The 21,762-nt window shown below is 40.8% G+C and overlaps 1 protein-coding gene and 1 pseudogene across 3 annotated transcripts in view; one reads left to right on the top strand and one right to left on the bottom strand.

The window, feature by feature from the left end:
• The first annotated feature begins 11,811 nt into the window (after positions 1 to 11,811).
• Positions 11,812 to 21,762, top strand: part of PBK (PDZ binding kinase) — a 32,858-nt gene continuing 22,907 nt past the window's right edge. The window contains exons 1-4 of one of the 3 annotated variants that reach the window (XM_055428091.2): positions 11,812 to 11,991; positions 12,262 to 12,382; positions 13,654 to 13,731; positions 16,059 to 16,152. In XM_055428091.2, the coding sequence (XP_055284066.2) occupies positions 13,674 to 13,731; positions 16,059 to 16,152 (152 nt within the window). In that variant the 5' untranslated portion in view covers positions 11,812 to 11,991; positions 12,262 to 12,382; positions 13,654 to 13,673. The remainder of the gene's footprint in view (positions 11,992 to 12,261; positions 12,383 to 13,653; positions 13,732 to 16,058; positions 16,153 to 21,762) is intronic. The other 2 variants (XM_055428092.2, XM_055428090.2) reach the window with 2 other exon arrangements.
• On the bottom strand, positions 15,081 to 16,001 carry LOC148777259 (double homeobox protein A-like; annotated as a pseudogene).

Here is a 21,762-nt window from a genome sequence, read left to right on the forward strand (position 1 = left end):
TAGGGGGAGAAGGCTATGGAATTTCCCGAAAGTTTAGGACCTAGTGGCAATTATAACTTTTGAGAGGGAGGGGAGTGTGAAGGTGTGGCTAACTTTGGAAAATTGGTTGCAAGTCTGTTTAAGGAACAGTTAGACCTAGAAACAGTGACTGAACAAAAAGCAACATTCATCCCTAGCACCCAGATTGTGGTATTGAAATATCCTACTTAAAAAGAAAACGTAGGGTCTTTTTGAAGAAATGGCTGATACGAAGTTGGTGGCAAGAAATGTATAAGTTGAATCTAAAACATTTTTTCTTATTAATTGAAAATGAAACTGGGAAAAACTATTAAGGTCATGTAAACAGGAATCAGGAGTTGACTTGAAAAGACTGTTGTTTGTTGTTTAGATGCTAAGTTGTATCTGACTGTTGTGCAAGCCCATGGATTGTTGCCCACCAGGCTCCTCTGTTTATGGGATTTCCCAGGCAAGAATACTGGAGTGGGTTGCCATTTCCTTTCCCAGGGGATCTTCCCAACCCAGGGATCAAACTCAAGTTTCCTGCATTGACAGGCGGATTCTTTCCCACTGAGCCACCAGGAATATATTTAACAAAAGACATACAAAACCATAAGGCATTGCTGGGAAGACCTAAAATAATAATACTTTGTTTATGAATATGAAGACTCAATATTACTAAGAAGTCAAATTGCTCTGTGGATTCAACACAATAGAATTAAATACCAACACTTTTTCTGTTTATACTGATAAGATAATTCTGAAATTTATGTGAAAAATCAAAGCACCTAGTATAGTCAAAACAATATTGAAAACAAAAAATACAGCTGGAAGACTTCTACTACTTGATTCAGAGACTTGCTATAGTATGCTAATCAAGCCAATATGATCTTTTCATAAGGACAAGCAAACAGATCAAAAGAATGTATTAGAATGTTCAAAAATATAACCAAATATATACTGTCAATTGATATTCAACAAAATCACGAACAGAAAAAATCTTTTCAATGAAAAGTGCAGGAAGAACTGGAGACGTATATGGTGGGGGTTCAGGTGGGATGGGGGATGAAATTTGACCCCATCTCCTGCAATACCCAAAAGTTGAGATGACTATAAATCCAAATTAAAAGCTAAAATTGCACTGTGGTTACCTAGAGGGCTGCAATTGGTGGGGAGCAGGGTGGGGGCTAGGGTGAGAGGCAAGTTCAAGAGAGGGGGGACATATGTATATTTACAGCTGATTCATGTTGCTGTGCAGCAGAAACCAACACGACGCTGTAAAGCAATTATCTTCCAACTAAAAATAAATTTTAAAAAAACTTTGAGAGAATTTGTAATGATATTTCTATTTTTAATGCACTAAAACTAAAGATTTTTATTTCACAAATTAACATTCTAGGACTAGCCTTCTAAGAACTCTATACCTGTATATTATAACAACCTATACACTGTAAGCGGAGAAGGCAATGGCAAGCCACTCCAGTACTCTTGCCTAGAAAATCCCATGGATGGAGGAACCTGGTGGGCTGCAGTCCGTGGGGTCGCTAGGGGTCGGACACGACTGACCGACTTCACTTTCACTTTTCACTTTCACACATTGGAGAAGGAAATGGCAACCCACTCCAGTGTTCTTGCCTGGAGAATCCCAGGGATGGGGGAGCCTGGTGGGCTTCCATCTATGGGGTCACACAGAGTCAGACACGACTGAAGTGACTTAGCAGCAGCAGCAGCATACACTGTAAGAGTTTTTAACCATCCAAAATTGAGATATCACTGTTATGGAATTTTACTACTAGAGAATGTACACTATCATTCGATCATAGATGACTTGTGTTAGATAACATATCTAAGTATTTGGTATTGGGAAAATATTAGGAGATAAATTTTAAGTTATAGGTTTAGAGTGGCCTTGATAATTAATTTAGTACCCTGATCTGGAGTAAATTTTAAGATATCTAGTATGGGCCAAGAAAAATATTCAAAAGAACTGACAATGGGAAAATAAAACTGTAGAAATGAAAAAAAAAAAAAAACCAACAACTAAAACTATAAAGCTTCTAGAAGGAAACTTAGGACTTCCCTGGTGGTCCAGTGGCGGAGAATCCACCTGGCAATACAGAAGGCACGGGTCTGCTCCCTGCTCTTGGAAGACCCCACGTGCCTCAGGGCCACTAAGCCCACGGGCCACAACTACTGAGTCTGAGCTCTAGAACCCACATGCCACAACTACTGAAGCCTGTGCTCTGTAAACAGAGAAAGCCTGCATGCAGCAACAAAGACCCCGTGCAGTCAAAATTAATACAATCATTTTTTAAAAAAGAAAGGACATAAGAAGCACTAACCATGAAAAATTGGTTACTTTGACTTCATAAAAGATTTAAAAATCTGTTCATCGAAAGATGCCAAGAATATCAAAAGATAAGTCAAAGACTGGTAGAAAATATTTACATTACATACAACAAATGAAATATTTGTGTGCCGAGTATATAAATAACTTGTACAACTCAATGATAAAAAGACAACCAACCCAACTGAAAAATGGACTAACCATTTCAACAGACACTTTGAAAAAGAAGTAATATGATCACCAGGCATATGAAAGGATGCTCAACATTATTAGTCCTCAGAGAAATAGAAATTAAAAGCACAGTAAAATACCACTTTGCACTAGAAATGAAAGCATACGTTGTGAGTGGGAGTGTAAAATGATGCAATTTTGGAAAAATGGTTTGGCAGGTTCTTATAGAGTTAAATATACACATGCCCCATGACCTAGAAATTCCAGTTTAAATATTTATCCAAGACTAGTGAAAACATATAGCCACAAAAAGACTTGTGCAAGAATATTTATAGCAGTTGTATTCACAATAGCTTCAAATTAGAAACAGCTCTAATATCCATCAGCAGAAGAAAACAGGAACAAATTTTGACATATTAATTCAGTAAAAAAAAAAGTACATATTGTATGGCTTCTTTTATATGAACTTCAAGGATGAATAAAACTAATTAGACAATGGAAATCAGAACAATTGTTACCTATGAGTGGTGGAGATTATCAGGAAGGGGAAAAATGAGAACTTTTGGGGTGACAGAAATAGTGTATTATTTTGACTGCAGTGTTTATTCCATAGACACACTCATTTGTGTCTTGTGTGTGAAATAAGTGAAATTGATCAACTGTGTATATGAAACCTATGCATTTCACTGTAGGTGAACTTTTTTTTCTTTTTTTTTTGGCCACACTCCATAGCATGCAGAATCTGAACTCCCTGATCAAACCCATGCCCCCTGTAACTGAAGCATAGAATCCTAACCACTAGACCACCAGGGAAGTTCCATGTATGTGACTTTTGATTCAACATACATTAAAATAAATATATTTTCCAAAGTAGTCTTTTTTGATAAAGGAACTTGCAGAAGATGCAAACAAATAAAAACAAAACTAAAAACATGTCTTCAGTCTTGATCTGGCCTGAAATTTATAACTCTATTCTATTGGATTTTTAGGTCTAAACCACAAGGTGAACTCAAGGTGCTAGCTTAGTGGATGCCTCTCCTAGCTTCCTTGCCTCCCAGCTCCCTGCCTGTCCCCCACCTCAGAGAAGTAATATTCCGGCAAGTCCTTTTGGCTTTTTTCTCATTTGACCAGGTTCCGATAGTCTTCTTGAGGGACTAACTTCCTTTTGTTTTGGTGATAGGCCTCTAAAGGCTTCCCAATTTCTATAGATTGAAGTGTTAGTTGCTCAATCATGTCCAACTCTTTGGGACCCCAGGGACTATAGCCCGCCAAGCTTCTCTGTCCATGGGATTTCCCAGGCAAGAATACTGGAGTGGGTTGCCATTTCCTTCTCCAGGGGATTGTCCCTACCAGGGATCAAACTCAGGTCTCCTGCTTTGCAGACAGATTCTTTACAACTGAGCCACCTAGAAAGCCCACATATGAATATATATGTGAATTTTTTTCAATTTTTTTTAACCTGGCCCAGGATCACTTTTTCAATGAATAACTGAATGAATTGATCCACTTCTGGAATTTTCATGAGCAGTTCTTAAAGTGAAACCACCCTTACCACTCTCAGGGGAAAGCCTCATCAAAGACCACTTAAGTTCAGGCTTACAATCTAAATAAACAAGTGAATAAATAAAAGCGCCTTCCCTCTCTCCCTCCATCCAGCAGTTATTTTAATAAGCTACATACCTAGCTTAGGACTGTTCTTTGGTTCAGGATTTGTGCTGAAAATATTAATAGGTACATGAAGGCCTATAGGTATTGAGGTCTTGGAGGCCTTTTTCTTCTGATATCCATCTAGCTCTTCACCCAACGAGCAGCCATAAAACAAAACAAAACAAACCAATGTATCGTGTTGCTGGAAAAGTGATTTCTGGTTAAGGGCAGCCTGGTGGTAACAAGCTCTGGGCTTGTTTTTATGGCTCTGTTTCATGGGATTTAATATATGGTACGTGTGTACAGCCCAACCAGCTTCTCCATTTAACTAGATCCCCAGAGGAAAGGGCCTGAACCTATGATTTTCTTATGTTTGAGAACATCTGTTTTATTCTCTTCACTCAAGTCTATTTAGGATATGCTGTTGCCTTAGTGGCAGGATAATTTCCAACAGCATGCCGTAAGCAGAAGGATTTGCATTTCATCTAAACTCTCTATGCATTCCACATAGGTGCTGGGTAGTTGAAGTGTAAACCACCAAAACCTCTTTCCTGTTTCTCACTGTATTGATTCACCCTAAGAGGCTGAGAACCAAAATGTTTTCTGGCTGAATTCGAAAGCAAAGAACATCGGAGAGCAAAAACAACGGCAGGGTGCCGAAATTGGGGCCAGATGTCAGAACCAACTCAGAAGTCTTACACAATCACTGAGGATGGAATACACATCTTTGTTAGGCATTAAGTAGGCGTCTTCCCTGAGGGAGGGTTCGAATTCCCTATTCCATCTTCCCAGTGTGCTGGACCACAATGGAGGAAGGAACTCATCAATTACAGACCACTCAGATCCCAGCACATTTTTCCAAAGCACTTCTTGTTTTTCAAACCCCATATTCCCAGAACAAGCAAAATTTCATTTCTTGTTGGGTGGCAGGAAAAGTCAGAGCTGCAAGTGGAAATCTTTAGCCATTGAGGATGAGTAAAGGCTGGTGGAGTTCAGTCTTCCTAACAGGCAGTTGTGTGGAGGGCTTACCAGCTCCTACTCTGCTCCAAGCTTGCAGCTGCACCCCCGACCCCAGACCCCCAGTGTTAGGAAGCTGCTCTAGACAAAAATATTACCTCCTTGAGTTCACCCACATTCCTGTTCCTATTTTCTCTCTCTCTTTTTTTAAAAAAAATTATTTATTTATTTTTGGCTGCAAAAATAAGTATTTTATTCTTAGTTGCAACATGTGCTTCTTGCTGGTCATGACCTGTGGGCTCTGTAGTTGCTATGTGCAGGCTTAGTTGCCCCACAGTTTGTGGGATATTAGTTCCCAGACAAGGGATCAAATCCACGTTCCCTGCATTGGAAGGCAGATTCTTAACCACTGATCCAACAGGGAAGTCCCTGTTTTCTCTTTTCTATCCTTAAATGTTTCCAGCTCATGACCACCATCCATCTGAACTGACACACCCTTTTACTGTCCTTTGAGGGAGCGGGGAGAGACCAGAATATGAAGCCAAAAGTAATTAAACTGTAATAAGATGTCATGTTTGCCCAGTAGTTTGGCTTTTTCCTACTTCCACAGGTGCATCCATGAGGCAGATGATAAAAAATTAGACCAAAGGTGGTTTCTCCGTGACATTAAGTGGGAAGGGTCATAGAAACATCTTCGAAGAGGCAGCAGGCTTCAGCAGGTGTTCGGATCGTTGTGGAATGAAAAGTATGAGTGAGGTGACTAGGGGATAACCCGTCCTTTGCCTCTTCCAGCTTCTGGTGATTGTCAGTGTTCCTTGGTTTGTGGCCACATGGCCACCTCTTTAAGGTCAGTATCCTCAAATCTCTCTCTGTTCTCTCTTCACACTGCCTTCTCCCCTGTGTGTCTGTGTCAGTCTCCTCTGCTTGTTCTTCTAAAGATCCATGTGGCTGCATTTAGATCCCGCTGGATAATCCAGGATGATATCCTCATTTCAACATCCTTTAACTTAATCCAATCTGCAAAGACTCTATTTCCGAAAGAGCTAACATTTACAGATTCCAGAGATTAGAACTCCATGTTTTTGGGGGCCAGTCCCTTGGACATCCAGATCAAACCAGTCTATCCTAAAGGAAACCAATCCTGAGTATTCACTGGAAGGACTGATGCTGATGCTGAAACTGCAATACTTTGGCCACCCGATACAAAGAGCTGACACATTGGAAAAGACCCTGATGCTGGGAAAGATTGAAGGCAGGAGGAGAAGGGGACGACAGAGGATGAGATGGTTGGATGGCATCACCAACTCAATGGACATGAGTTTGAGCAAACTCTGGGAGTTGGTGAAGGACAGGAAATCTGGCATGCTGCAGTCCATGGGGTCGCAAAGATTCAGATATGATTTAGCAACTGAACAACAACATTCAGCCTATTACAATGTCTTTTGCCCATTTTCAGTCTGGATTGATTTCTCAACTGCTGAGTTTTTTTTTTTAAGGAAGAAAATTTTATTGTTAATCAAGGGCTTAATTGCCTCTGGGACACTTTAAATAAATGCCACGCTGTACTTAAGCAGCACTGTTCTGTAAGTGAGATGCAAAAATTCTTTAATTAAACCATCGTGGGTATTCCCTGATTGAAATATCTGCCTTTATTTTCATAGTCAATCCTTCATGATTCATGTAACAACTCAATCAGGGATTGAGTAAATTAAGGACTCCTTGAAAGAACAAATCAATTGTATCAACTGCTGAGTTTTAGGAGTTCTTTATGTTATAGTCTAGAATTAAATCCTTTGTGGCCGTGTGATTCACAAACATTTTCTTCAGTTCTGTAGCTTGTTGCTACATCTTCACAGCATCTTTTGCAGAACTAAAGTTTTGTAATGAGGCTCAATTTATTGAGTTTTCTTTTTTAAAAAGTTACTTAATTACTTATTTGACTGTGCTGTTTCTTAGCTGCAGCACATGGGATCTTTAGTTACAGCATGCAAGCTCTTTGTGTGGCACAAGAGAATCTAATTCTCTGACCAGGGACTGAACCCTGGCCCCCTGCATTGGGAGCACAGAGTCTTAGCTACTGCAGCACCGGAGAAGTCCCAAGTGTTTTTTTTACAGAGCATGCCTTTAATGTCAAGTCTATAAACTGTTTACCCTCCAGTGTTCTTGCCTGGAGAATCCCAGGGACAGAGGAGCCTGTTGGGCTGCCGTCTATGGGATCACACAGAGTCGGACACGACTGATGTGACTTAGCAGCAGCAGCAGCAGCCCTTTGTTCTGAAATTTTTCTTCAAGTATCACCAGTGTATTTCTAAATTTTTTGTAATTTTGTTTTATACTTTTTTTCCTAAAAGTTTTATTTTTGTGGTTGTTTAGTCTCTGTGTCTGACTCTTTGCAACCCCAAGGACTGTAGCCCTCCAGGTTCCTCTGTCCATGGGATTTCTCAGGCAAGAATACTGGAGTGAGTTGCCGTTTCCTCCTCCAGGGGATCTTCCCAATCCAGGAATCAAACCCTCATTTCCCACATTGCAGGGGGATTCTTTACGACTGAGCTACCAGAGAATTATATGCTTTACATTTTTGTTTTTTTCTGTAAATTTTATGTTTAGTATTTTACATTTAAGTCCATATTTTCCTGGCTGTTTTCCAGGATGGGTTTTATTACACAGTTGTGAAGATTTCTTGGATACTGTGGTGGACTGTGTTACTGTTCGTGTTATTCATCTTCCCTTTATGAGCTTTCTGTATCTGTTTCCATTGCGAGGCAGGAAACTAGGAATGTCATGTTCAAGAATATCCACCGTAACTCTGATCCAGGGGTCAAGAGACCACCACTGCCACTGCAGACATCTTTCAATGGCCACAGAGTGAGTGACCAGGTCCCAGAACACAGCTACTGAAGCCTATAACTCCACAACTCTGCTTGCCATGTGATGTGGGAGAAAGGATGTGAAAGGGAGTCCATCTCACTTCTGCGTTCCAAATCGCACCCAGTACCTCTCATTGACAATTTCCCATTTACCACCAGAACCCCCTCACTGTGTCCACTGTACAGGCTCTAACATATGGGAGTTTTAGGGGGACGCAAACATTCAGTCCATAACAGCCAGCAAACGTTGATTCAGGGGCCATGGCTAAGACATTTAAGTTGCCAGCTCAGACCGGGTTCCCAGACAAACTGGCGTTCCGTGTCACTGAAGGAAAGATGGACTCTCTGTGTAACGTGTCTATCTGTCTTGTCATTCACTCGGGTATTCACCGGACATTTCTGAACACTCCTCTGCGCAGGTAGGAGAGGGCTATGGAGCTGACATTCTAGTGGAGGAGGACAGAAGTAGAGAGAAAATTCCCATGGACTGCGGTACGTGTTGGGATAGAACTGGAAGGCATTCTGGGAGCGCAGAGGAGAAATCACATAGCCTGGGGTCATCAGAGAGTGTGTCCTGAGGCAGGCAGCACTTAAGCTGAGAGCTGAAGGATGAGTAGATGCCCAGCCAGTCGGAAAGGCGGGGAGGGCTCTCCCGGCAGAGAGGAATTCATGTGTGCGTGGTGGAGACATGGGAAGACACGTGTGTTCCAGGAACTACCTTCCCTCAGTGCGAGAGGAGACCAGACTCAGAGCTGGAGGAGCCCAAGCTAGAGACACTCAATCAGATGCTAAGGGGAGGTGCTTTCCACCCTGAACTCAATGAGGGACCCTGAAGGATTGCAACAGGGGTGTGCCATGACCAGATTTACATTTCAGGAAGATTAGTGAGGCAGCAAAGTGGAAATCAGGGATTCCTAGGTGGCACAGTAACAGACGCTGGAGACACAGGTTTGATCGCTGGGTTCAGGGACGATCCCCTGGAGGAGAAAATGGCAACTCACTCCTGTATTCTTGCCTGGAGAATCCCATGGTGGGCTACAGTCCATGGGGTCGAAAACAGTTGGTCATGACTAGATAGACTTAGCATGCAAGTGTGAAAATCAACTGGAAGAAAGGAGTGACAGGAAGAAGGGGGCAAATTAGGAGTTGTCAACAGAGAGAAGTGAGAGTTTATAGTCCAAGGTGGAATGGGGAGAGGGACAGAGATTTAAGAGATCCACAAGGAAGAGGTGTCAGAACTTGGATGGAGAAAGGAGAAGAGAAGCTCCTGGCTCAGGCCATGGGGACAGATGGAGGAGCCACTCACTAAAACTGGGAGGCAGAAGAGCAGCGCCAAGATGGGGCGTGGGGTGGGGGACTCAAGAGGCCTTAGCTGTGGACCCCATGGCTTTAGGATGCCAGTACTGCACCCCAGGCACATGTTGACTGGGTGAATACACAGATAGAAGAAGAACAAATTTTGAAATTTTCTTTTTTTTTTTCTTCCTGTTCCCTAAACGTTCTCATCATCCTTCTAGCCAATCAGCAGTATCCACATTGCCTCAAAGAAAACTGAAATGCAATAGCAGTAGAAGAGAGGGGAAAAAATAATATCCTCCCCCCCCTTTAAACTAGGCTTAAAAAAAAGTGGAGGTGATGAAAGGAGCAGAAGTTGAACTTTATGCCATAGAAAGATGAGGATGCAAATGTTTCTTTGGGCATAACCAACCAAGAATCAAATACAGAGTTGGGTCTCTTTTGCCTAAGCCAGGGAATCCAGGCCACTTATACTCTGGGAGAAATTACCGGTTCAGGTTGGAAACTGTTTCCTATGACAACTGACTGGGGTGCAAGATTTTGAGATTAATGATTACATTTTACAGGCAATTACATTAAGCTTGTGAAGTTCAGATGTTTCTTCTAATAATCTCTGGAGGTGCTTTTATAGTTACAAGATGGGGAACAGGATGGTTATAAGTCTTTACCCAGGGACCTTCATTCCTGTGACTATTTTCTGCTTCATCTTACACCTATGTCAATATCCTCATCTCCCTAGGGTTTCTTTGCACAGGCAGTGCTTAATTAAGACGCTGTCAGGCTCTGGCTTTATAAGCCATAAGAATAGAAGACAGAGAGCTTGTAAAATTGTAGAACTTAATAAAAAGCATAGCAAATTATAGGTATTTTTTTTAAAAAGATGATGAGGTGTGTATTATGCCTCTGCAAAAAATATCAGAATGAGAATAGAGGGACGGTACTTCCCAGGTGTCTTAAATGATAAAGAATCCACTTGCAAATGCAGGTGATGCAGTTCGATCCCTGGGTTGGGAAGATCCCCTGAAGGAGGAAATGGCAACGCACTGCAGTATTCTTGTCTGGAACATCCCATGGACAGAGGAGCCTGGTGGGGTACAGTCCATGGGATTGCAAAGAGTGGGACACAGTTGAGCAACTGAAAACACACACAGAAAGAGACTACCTCTGCTTAGGAGAGGGTGGCCAAAAATGGGAGGGCCCTGAAGGTGGAGACGTGTCTGTGTTTGTGTAAGATGGAAGAGGTTTTGAAAACGTTTGTTAAAAAGGAACTTTAAATTAAGCATGAGTCCAAATCCTGACTCTTACCGTTTACTCAAATCCTGGCTCTGTGACTTTAGGTAAATTACTTAACCTCTCTGTGCCATTTGAGTTTCCTCATTTGCAAGAAAGGGGCTTTCCAGCTATAGTCACCTACATTATAGTCTCCTTCCTATTGTGCTGTGTGTGTGTTTCTTTCTTTGGACACTTCCCTACCCGTCCCGCATCCCCCTCTGCCTAAGCTCCTCCTGAGCAGGAGGGGGCTCTGTGACTTAATCTTCTTTGTGTCTCTTTCAGGGATTGCTATAGTATATCTTCTGCAGTGGGCATTCGATACACATCCGGCATAGTAGCTGCTCTCTGGGCTTTCCTGGTGGCTCAGACAGTAAAGAATCTGCCTGCAGTGCAGGAGACTTGAGTTCGATTCCTGGGAGGAGAAGATTTTCTGGAGAAGGGGAAGATGCTATCTAAATATTTGTTGAATAAATGAACACATCCCTTTGTGGCTCAGCTGGTAGAGAATCCGTCTGCAATGCGGAAGACCTGGGTTCGACCCCTCGGTTGGGAAGATCCCCTGGAGAAGGGAAAGGCTGCCCACTCCAGTATTCTGGCCTGGAGAATTCCATGGACTGTATAGGCCATGGGGTCGCAAAGAGTCGGACACGACTGAGAGACTTGCACTTTCACTTGAACTGAACGTAGTGATTACAAGAGGTAGCAACATTTCTGAGCATCTATGTTTCTTCTCAGTCAAAAACGATTGCTACTCAAGACAAGTGCATGTTTAGTTATAGTGTTTCAAGGCCAAATTTGTAATAAAAATGACAAAAGTACCATCACACAGCTGGGCACAGCGTTCGTAATTGGGAAAGGATTTCAGCCTAAATACAGGCATGTATTTTCTTTTTAACTGGAGTTGTCCCTCTGAAGGGCTGACATTAGCTGTAAAGGTCAGTTTGTCCTTTGCTGCGCTTCTCTACCTTTTATTTGGCTTCAAAGCATCCCTATTGGGTAGTAAGGGAGAAGGAAATGGCAACCCACTCCAGTGTTCTTGCCTGGAGAATCCCAGGGACAGAGAAGCCTGGCGGACTGCCGTCTATGGGGTCGCACAGAGTTGGACACGACTGAAGCGACTTAGCAGCAGCAGCAGCATTGGGTAGTAAGGTGGGATCGATAAACAGAGTGGAAGGACTGAAAAGAACAGGAACGGCGAATCCGGCTTGGTGTGTCCTTTAGGCCGCCCCGTAGTTCGCGATCGACGTTAGGGGCGGTGCGTGCGCGATTTTGAAAGCCCGGCGGGTTCCCGTCGGAACAACGGTTTCCGAGTCCGTGTGTTGGCAGGTCGGGCCCCACCCCCTCACCCCAGGCGCCCGCGGATGTTGGGGGCCGCTCGGGACCAGTTTTCAAGACAGCCTTTCCCTGGACATCTCGTCGTCCCACCTCGTGGCTCTGGTAAGGAGAGAGCTTCTAGAGGTCTTGCCGCGAATGGGCCTGGCCGGTTGTCCCGCGCCCCTCGAGCCGCGGCCTCTTTGCTTTTTTGACAACTTGGAGCCTGGAAGAAAGGTGGAAGACGTTGGGAATATGCATTAAACTGGGAATTATCTTAGGAAGCACCTTGGCGACCCGCGTGCGCATCAGACTTACGGGGTAGGGTGGGGAGTCGAAGAAAGAAATCGCTCTTTTTGCAAATCAGAGCTTGACAATCTGTACTTTTTATGCAAGCGCCGTAGGAACCCGCCAGGCTCCTCCGTCCGTGGGATTCTTCAGGCAAGAATACTGGAGTGGGTTGCCGTTTTCTCCTCCAGGGGATCTTCCCGACCCAGGGATCGAACCTCCTGCATTGGTAGGCAGATTCTTTACCACTAGTGCCACATGGGACGCCCAGGTGCTGTTTATTAAGGGATATTGACAGGGAGGCCTGGCGTGCTGTGATTCATGGGGTCGCAAAGAGTCGGGCGACGACTGAGCGGCTGAACTGAACTGAAGTGGCTCTATGCAGCATTTAAGCAAATGTTCTCTCTTCCTCCCAGTTTTTTATGGACAGTCCAAACGAGCTTACAGACAGGTAGTAACAGTTTGCTTTACAGTAAATCTAATACAAAACTAAAGCTTCTTTCAAAAGAATAGTTAATTTTTTTTAATAAAAAAGATTTTTTAAGAAATATGTTATAGAAGAAAAAAAATAGCCTGGATTAACTTGCTTGTGTATACAGTATATACATTGTATTCTCATAGATAATTTTAAACTAATAGTTTATTGAGATGTAATTAACGTATCATGATATTCACTCTTTTGAAAGTGTACAATTAAGTGGTTTTTGGAATAGAGCTGAATATATTAAACCACTACCTAATTTTAGAACATTTTCATCACCCCCAAAAAGATGGCATACACACACTGGCAGTCACTCCACATTCTCTCTTCTCTTCAGCCCACAGCAACTACTTATTTATTTTGTTCATGGATTTGCCTCTTCTGGATATTGTGTAGAAAAACAATCATATATATGGCCTCTTGTGTCTACTTTCTTTCACTTGGCATAAGGTTTTCAAGATTCTTCAATGTTGTAGTATACATGAGTACTTCATTCGTTTTTATGACTAATATTCCCTATGTAAAATATATACTCTGTTGAATAATATTTTATTGTGCATAGTGTATGCCGTATTGTCTTTATCCATTCATCATCTGATAGCTATTTCTGTTTCCTTTTTTTAGCTATTATGAATAATACTGCTTACAAAGGCAAGCTCTTAAAAGTGTATAAAAGATCTGTTAATAACTACTCCTGGGAAATGTGGGAGGGTACTAGGTGATTTTTTTTTTAAACCAAGTGCATATATTATTTTTTAAATAAAACAAAAATCCACAATCATTAATAGCGTGACCTTGGGTATGTAATTTTACTTATCTTTAATTTTACTTTATCTTTCTCCCTCTCTAGGTTTCAGTTTTCTCATTGTAAATACAATTGGACTAAATATTTGTCATGGACTTTTTCAGTTCTCAGATTTTTTGTAAATGAGTGATAGTATTATAGGAATTTTTTCTTCATGAATGAAAGATGTATTCTTTATAACTGTAGTGTACCTTTCTATTTATTTTTATCATAGGACCTTAAGCGATTATTACAATGGAAGAAACCAATAATTTCAAGACACCAAGCAGATTATCTGAAAAAAGGAAATCTGGTAAGATATAAAACCTTTCTTCATTGTTACTGATATCAGAAATGTCTTCATAGTGTTATAGTTAATTCCTTTCATTGTTATCTATCACACAGGAGCAATTTGAGTATAAGTCATCGGAGAAGGCAATGGCAAGCCACTCCAGTACTCTTGCCTAGAAAATCCCATGGATGGAGGAGCCTGGTAGGCTGCAGTCCGTGGGGTCGCTAAGGGTCAGACACAACTGAGCGACTTCACTTTCACTTTTCACTTTCACACACTGGAGAAGGAAATGGCAACCCACTCCAGTGTTCTTGCCTGGAGAATCCCAGGGATGGGGAAGCCTGGTGGGCTTCCGTCTATGGGGTCACACAGAGTCAGACACGACTGAAGTGACTTAGCAGTAGCAGCATCTTTATAACGTTGATCTTAAGAAATAAGACTTCTTTTATAGGTCAGAGTTTGGTCATCTGTGATGTAATTTTATTGACATTCTAGCAGATTTGTAGGTTCTCCCTGGTGAAGAAGCAACTTAACTTGAACCTCAAAGGAAGTACTTTATCTTTCCCCCTCTATATATGGGAAGGGTATTTTCCAAGGCAATTCAGTAGACAGAGGGTGATCTGTCACTTCAATTTGACAAGACCTTTGGGCTTCGTTTCTTTGTGCTGCAGCCTGGAAAGTATCTCTAAGCAGTAAGTTAGGGCAGTGATAGGACTCATCTCATTAGTTTCTCTCCTCTCAGAGTTTATAGTCCTGCCCTGCCTATTGTCAGGTATGTGAAAACCATTATATTTTGTCAAATTTTCTAGTTGTTCATGGCAAAAGGGCAATCTAAGAGCAGTTAATTGTTCATGAGCAAAAGTAGGACTACTCTATCTCATCTCTTTTAATAACCTTATACTACTCTGTAATATAGATATGCTATAATTATGACTCTAATGATGATTCCTTAGGCTTTTCTCTGTTTTTTTTTTTTTTTTGTAGCCACAAAAGCAGATCCTACTATTCACATGGTGCATGCTGTAGTGCAGGCATTAGTGAACTTTTTGTAAATGGCAGATAGTAAATGGTTTAGGCTTTGTGGGTCATATAGGAACCCTTTGGGCATAGTCTTCTTCCTTTCTTCTTTCTTCCTTGCCTGCCTCCCTCCCTCCCTTCCTTCTTTCCTTGATTTTTGCCTAAATTAGTCATTACTGTGATTGCCGAAAAATGATATTAATAAATTTATTTTCTTTGTGGTGCTTTGTGTCTCTGTTCCCTGAAGTCCTGTTTACTATCTCCAGAAGGCTCAGCTCCTGGAGAAGCTGAAGGTGTATTTAGAAGGGTATGTTCCAGGAAGAGTTAGAGGTTTGGAGTCCAGACTAATGTTATCAAGTGCACTGACTCTGTCTCTGTTTCCCCTGTTCTGGCTTCAGAGAAATAAGACAGTCACTGGTGAGACTGCTGCCATTCTGTGTAGTTTCTATACCTTGAATTCTCTCATCTCCAGGATCTCGTCCCTAATTGTCTTTGTTCTAAGGCCTGCTCGGGTTCTTTTGTTTTCTGGACATGGAATCTACTTCTTCTGTTTTGAAACCAGATTTGAATTCTTGACTCTTTAACCCTGGCTTCTTTAGCAAGTTGCTCTCTGGAGTCAATTCCGTGATAAGAGTTGTGCATAAATGCCTTGATGAGGGTGTGTAATTGAGTGGACTGTAGTTGGGATGACACTGTCTGTCTTTTCTACTTTGAATCTGTGCTTAAGGGTGATCTTGGTGTTGGCTTGATTCGAAGTCATCCTCGGGTTCTGATCTTTTCTGGAATCAGTTCTAGCTCTTTGATTCTGAAGCCAATCTGTATTCTAGGCTCTTCAGTGTTATGAAAGGCAAGTCTTCATTTGGTAGCATAATCTGGGTAAGGTTTTTGGTTAAAAGTGTTGATGAGGGTTTTCAATTGATCTGTGAATTTGGTATGGCTTCTGTCTAGACTTTGTTGCCATGGTGTTGTCTGGAGAGTTGTCTTGGGCCATGTTGGAAGAGAGTCATGAAGTCTAAGGATTCAACCAAGAGACCTTCTTTATCTATTTTTAAACAACCCTTTTAAAATGTAAAAATCAATTCTTAGCTTATGGGTCATATAAAAACAGGCTGTTTTGCTGACCCCTGTTTGAGTGTTACTGTAGAATAGAGCTCCAAAAGTAGATTGGTTAAAGGGTATCCATTGAAAGTTAGGACACATAGTGTCAAATTGCTCTGCAAGACTCTGCCAGTTAATTCTCTTAACACTGATTTATTGAGAACTTTAGGATGCATCTGTGGAGGTCTTTTCAAATACTAATTTTATCTTTTATTTCTCTTTCTGACATTTAGAATTACGTTTAACTCCATGTATAAATATTCCTGCCTCTCCATTTATGCAGAAGCTTGGCTTTGGTACTGGGGTAAATGTCTACCTTATGCAAAGGTGAGTATAAGAGTTAACATTTTTACATGGAACCATAATTCCACTGTACTTGGAGACAAAAAGGAATGTGAAAATGCAAATATTTAGATCTGGGGTATGTACGTATTTTTGCCAGAGCTCTATCTGGTACATCTTTCTCCTAGCTTCCTCTTAATGGGTTATTTTTTTTTTTATTTCTAAAAAAGAATTTTATTAAAAAAGCACAAATGCAAAGAAATGAACAGAGGAAAATTTATGCGTCGAACCTGGACTGGTCACTTATGATAATATACTTGCTACAATTCCATTCTCCCCAATCATTCCACCTTCACCCTCTCCCACAGAGTCCCAAAGACTGTTCTAAATGCCTATGTCTCTTTTGCAGTCTCTTATACAGGGTTCAGGTTACCATTTTTCTAAATTCCATATATATGCGTTAATATACAGTATTGATGTTCTTCTTTCTGGCTTACTTCACTCTGTATAATTGGCTCCAATTTCATCCACCTCATTAAAACTGATTCAAATGCATTCTTTTTGATGGCTGAGAAATACTCCATTGTGTATATGTACCAAAGCTTTCTTATCCATTCATCTGCAGATGGACATCTAGGTTGCTTCCATGTCCTGGCTATTATAAACAGTGCTGCAATGAACATTGGAGTACATGTGTCTCTTTCAATTCTGGTTTCCTCGGTGTGTATGCCCAGGAGTGCGATCGCTGGATCATATGGCAGTTCTATTTCCAGTTTTCTGAGGAATCTCCACACTGTTCTCCATAGTGGCTGTACTAGTTTGCATTCCCACCAACAGTGTAAGAGGGTTCCCTTCTCTCCACACCCTCTCCAGCACTTATTGCATGTAGACTTTTGGATAGCAGCCATTCTGACTGGTGTGAAATGGTATCTCATTGTGGTTTTGATTTGCATTTCTCTGATGATGAGGGATGTTGAGCATTTTTTCATGTGTTTATTAGCCATCTTTATGTCTTCTTTGGAGAAATGTCTGTTTAGTTCTTTGGCCCATTTTTTGATTGGGTCACTTAGTTTTCTGGAATTAAGCTGCAGGAGCTGCTTGTATAATTTGGAGATTAATCCTTTATCAGTTGCTTCATTTGCTATTATTTTCTCCCATTCTGAAGGCTGTCTTCTCACCTTGCTTAGAGTTTCCTTTGCTGTGCAGAAGCTTTTGATTTTAATTAGGTCCCATTTGTTTATTTTTGCTTTTATTTCCAATATTCTGGGAGGTGGGTCTTGGAGGATCCTGCTGTGATTTATGTCGGAGAGTGTTTTGCCTACGTTCTCCTCTAGGAGTTTTATAGTTTCTGGTCTTACATTTAGATCTTTAATCCATTTTGAGTTTATTTTGGTGTATGGTGTTAGGAAGTGTTCTAGTTTCATTCTTTTACAAGTGGCTGACCAGTTTTCCCAGCACCACTTGTTAAAGAGACTGTCTTTTCTCCATTTTATATTCTTGCCTCCTTTGTCGAAGATAAGGTGTCCATAGGAGCGTGGGTTTATCTCTGGGCTTTCTATTTTGTTCCATTGATCTATATTTCTGTCTTTATGCCAGTACCATACTGTCTTGATGACTGTGGCTTTGTAATAGAGCCTGAAGTCCGGCAGGTTAATTCCCCCAGTTCCATTCTTCTTCCTCAAGATTGCTTTGGCTATTCGAGGTTTTTTGTATTTCCATACAAATTGTGAGATTATTTGTTCTAGTTCTGTGAAAAATATTGTTGGTAGCTTGATAGGGATTGCATTGAATGTATAAATTACTTTGAGTAGTATACTCATTTTTACAATATTTATTCTTCCAATCCACGAACACGGTATATTTCTCCATCTATTCGTGTCCTCTTTGATTACTTTCACTAGTGTTTTATAGTTTTCTATGTACAAGTCTTTTGTTTCCTTAGGTAGATATATTCCTAAGTATTTAATTGTTTTCATTGCAACAGTGAATGGAATAGTTTCCTTAATTTCTCTTTCTATTTTCTCATTATTTAATGGGTTATTAAAGGAGAGATAATTTGTAATTTTTCCTTGACTTGTGTAGGAGGGGAAAAGGACAGAGGAAAGGGATTCCTGTGTGATAATAACACAGGATTCTTAATAAGAAAACTTCAAAGAGGATACCAGTGTTGGGAGATATCAGTGACTTTTAATCCCCTCTATCTGGAGAGTTGCCTTCTCAGGATATTCTCTTCTAAAGAAGTAAATATTTTTATTTTATTTATGTCATTAAGTGGGAAGGGCGAATACCTAATTCTAAAGTAGGAAAATTGTATTAAAAGAAAAATGGAATACTAGAATAGATGCTTATAGTTAATATTACATATGGCAACAAACACATTATTACAAAGTTGTTTCTTTTATTCATTACTCTGTACCTAGTTTCATTTTTATTAAGTGGCAAACAGTTATGTACTGTTTAACTCTCCCTAAGAATGACAGAGAATGAGATGGCTGGATGGCATCACTGACTCTATGGACATGAATTTGGGTGAACTCCGGGAGTTGGTGATGGACAGGGAGGCCTGGCGTGCTGTGATTCATGGGGTCGCAAAGCGGTGGACATGACTGAGCGACTGAACTGAACTGAAGAATTAGCCTGATTAGTCCAGGGCAGCATATCATTAGCTCTCTAGGTTTATGTTGTTTCCAAATAGAAATACTTCCTTGAATAAAAAGTTGGTAAATCGAGACTAGTATAGTGGTTATATAAAAGTGGGTCTTCTTGAAGTGTCTTTGCAGCTTAAACACCCCCTTTTGTTTGTTTGTCTGCTATTAGTTTTGTGAACTTCCATTTTTTAATGTCTAAAACTCTTGTTTTAAGTTATTTTTAAAGAAAAAAACTTAATCACAATTTTGTGGCTAGTCTCATTTTTCTTCCTTAAAGTTTTTTTAGAATGTGAAGTGTGTTGTTAACAAAGTTATACTGTATGTGACTTAATTAGAAAACTTCATTGGAAATAGCAGTTCCTGCCTGACCCTCCCAGTCCTCGATGTGGCTCTGTTAGCTTGGGATTTTCCTTTACAATGGCCTAGAGATTTCCTTTGCCTCTCTGGTGAATTGGATCCTTTATTTTTCTTGTTTCATGTCTTAGTATTTCTTGTTTTACATCTCATTCTGGTTGAAGACATTTGTTAGTGCCCCAAGAAAAGATGCACAGAAGATACATTTTTGAGAATTTACTTTTCTAAAAATGCTGTCATTTTATGCTTGTACTTGAGTGGCCTATTTTGTTTTTCTAGCTTAGAGTTCTCATTCAGAAGTGTGTTTTCCCCAGAATTTTGAGAACATTGTTCAACTGCTGCTGTTGAGAATTCTGAAGCCTCTCTGACTGCTGAGTCTTTATGTTTCTGTTCTATGTTATCTCCTCCTTCTGCTCTCTTGTAACTGTATATGGTCTTTTGTTTGTCACCACTGTTCTGAATTTCACAGTGACATGCATGGGTATGGGTCTCTTGAAACCTGAAAATTCCTATTACATTTCTGAGAGGTTATTTTTTAAAATTACTTTGTTGATCATTTTCACCCTTTTTTTCTGTTCTCTGTCTTGGAATTCCTATTATTTGGATGTGGGATTTACTGGCCAGATCTTTGGTCTACCTTTATTTTATTTTATGTTATTTTTGGTCTGTTTTTCTATTTTCTCTTTTCTTCTATTAATATTTTCTGGGAAATTTTCCCAACTTCATTTTCTGATACTTCTATTTAGTTTTTCATTTTTGTCTATCTTGTTTTTAAAAATTATCTGAAAGTTTTCCTTTTTTCAAAAAATATAAATTTATTTGTTTTAATTGGAGGCTAACTACTTTACAATATTGTAGTGGTTTTGCCATACACTGACATGAATCTGCCCCGGGTGTACATGTGTTCCCCATCCTGAACCCCCGTCTCACCTCCCTCCCCATCCCATCCCTCTGGGTCATCCCAGTGCACCAGCCCCGAGCATCCTGTATCATGCATCGAACCTGGACTGGCGATCCGTTTCACTACATGTTTCAATGCTATTCTCCCAAATCAGCCCACCCTTGCCCTCTCCCACAGAGTCCAAAAGACTGTTCTATACATCTGTGTCTCTTTTGCAGTCTTGCATATAGGGTTATCATTACAATCTTTCTAAATTCCATATATATGTGTTAGTATAGTGTATTGATATTTTTCTTTCTGGCTTACTTCACTTTTTATAATAGGCTCCAGTTTCATCCACCTCATTAGAACTGATTCGAATGTATTGTTTTTAATGGCTGAGTAATATTCCATTGTGTAAATGTACCACAGCTTTCTTATCCATTTGTCTGCTAATGGACATCTAGGTTGATTCCCTGTCCTGGCTATAATAAACAGTGCTGCAATGAACATTGGAGTACATGTGTCTCTTTCAGTTCTGGTTTCCTCGGTGTGTATGCCTAGCAGTGGAATTGCTGGGTCATATGGCAGTTCTCCTTTACCTGTTTGGAACCAGTCTATTGTTCCATGTACAGTTCTGACTGTTGCTTCCTGACCTGCATACAGGTGTCTCAAGAGGCAGGTCAGGTGGTCTGGTATTCCCATCTCTTTCAGAATTTTCCACAGTTTATTGTGATCCACACAGTCAAAGGCTTTGGCATAGTCAATGAAGCAGAAATAAAGGTCCGTCTAGTCAAGGCTATGGTTTTTCCCGTGGTCATGTATGGATGTGAGAGTTGGACTGTGAAGAAAGCTGATCGCCGAAGAATTGATGCTTTTGAACTGTGGTGCTGGAGAAGACTCTTGAGAGTCCCTTGGACTGCAAGGAGATCCAACCAGTCCATTCTAAAGGAGATCAGTCCTGGGTGTTCATTGGAAGGACTGATGCTGAAGCTGAAACTCCAATACTTTGGCCACCTCATGTGACGAATTGACTCACTGGAAAAGACTCTGATGCTGGGAAAGGTTGGGGGCGGGAGGAGAAGGGGATGACAGAGAATGAGATGGCTGGATGGCATCACCGACTCTGTGGACATGAATTTAAGTGAACTCCGGGAGTTGGTGATAGACAAGGACGCCTGGCGTGCTGTGATTCATGGGGTCGCAGAGAGTCGGACATGACTGAGCGACTGAACTGAACTGAACTGATGGCAGTTCTAGTTTGTTTTTTAAGGAATCTCCACACTGTTCTCCATAGTGGCTGTACTAGTTTGCATTCCCACCAACAGTGTAAGAGGGTTCCCTTTTCTCTACACCCTCCCCAGCATTTATTGCTTATGGACTTTTGGATAGCGGCCATTCTGACTGGCGTGAAATGGTACCTCATTGTGGTTTTGATTTGGATTTCTCTGGTAGTGAGTGATGTTGAGCATCTTTTCATGTGTTTGTTAGCCATCTGTATGTCTTCTTTGGAGAAATGTCTGTTTAGTTCTTTGGCCCATTTTTTGATTGGGTCGTTTATTTTTCTGGAATTGAGCTGCAGGAGTTGCTTGTATATTTTTGAGATTGATTCTTTTTCAGTTGCTTCGTTTGCTATTATTTTCTCCCATTATGAAGGCTGTCTTTTCACCTTGCTTATATTTTCCTTTATGTGCAAAAGCGTTTAAGTTTAATTAGGTCCCATTTGTTTATCTTTGCTTTTATTTCCAATATTCTGGAAGGTGGGTCATAGAG

The sequence above is a fragment of the Moschus berezovskii genome, chromosome 7 (genome assembly GCF_049115385.1).
Source record: "Moschus berezovskii isolate FMDL1 chromosome 7, NW_MosBer_1.0, whole genome shotgun sequence".
NCBI classification, from domain to species: domain Eukaryota; kingdom Metazoa; phylum Chordata; class Mammalia; order Artiodactyla; family Moschidae; genus Moschus; species Moschus berezovskii.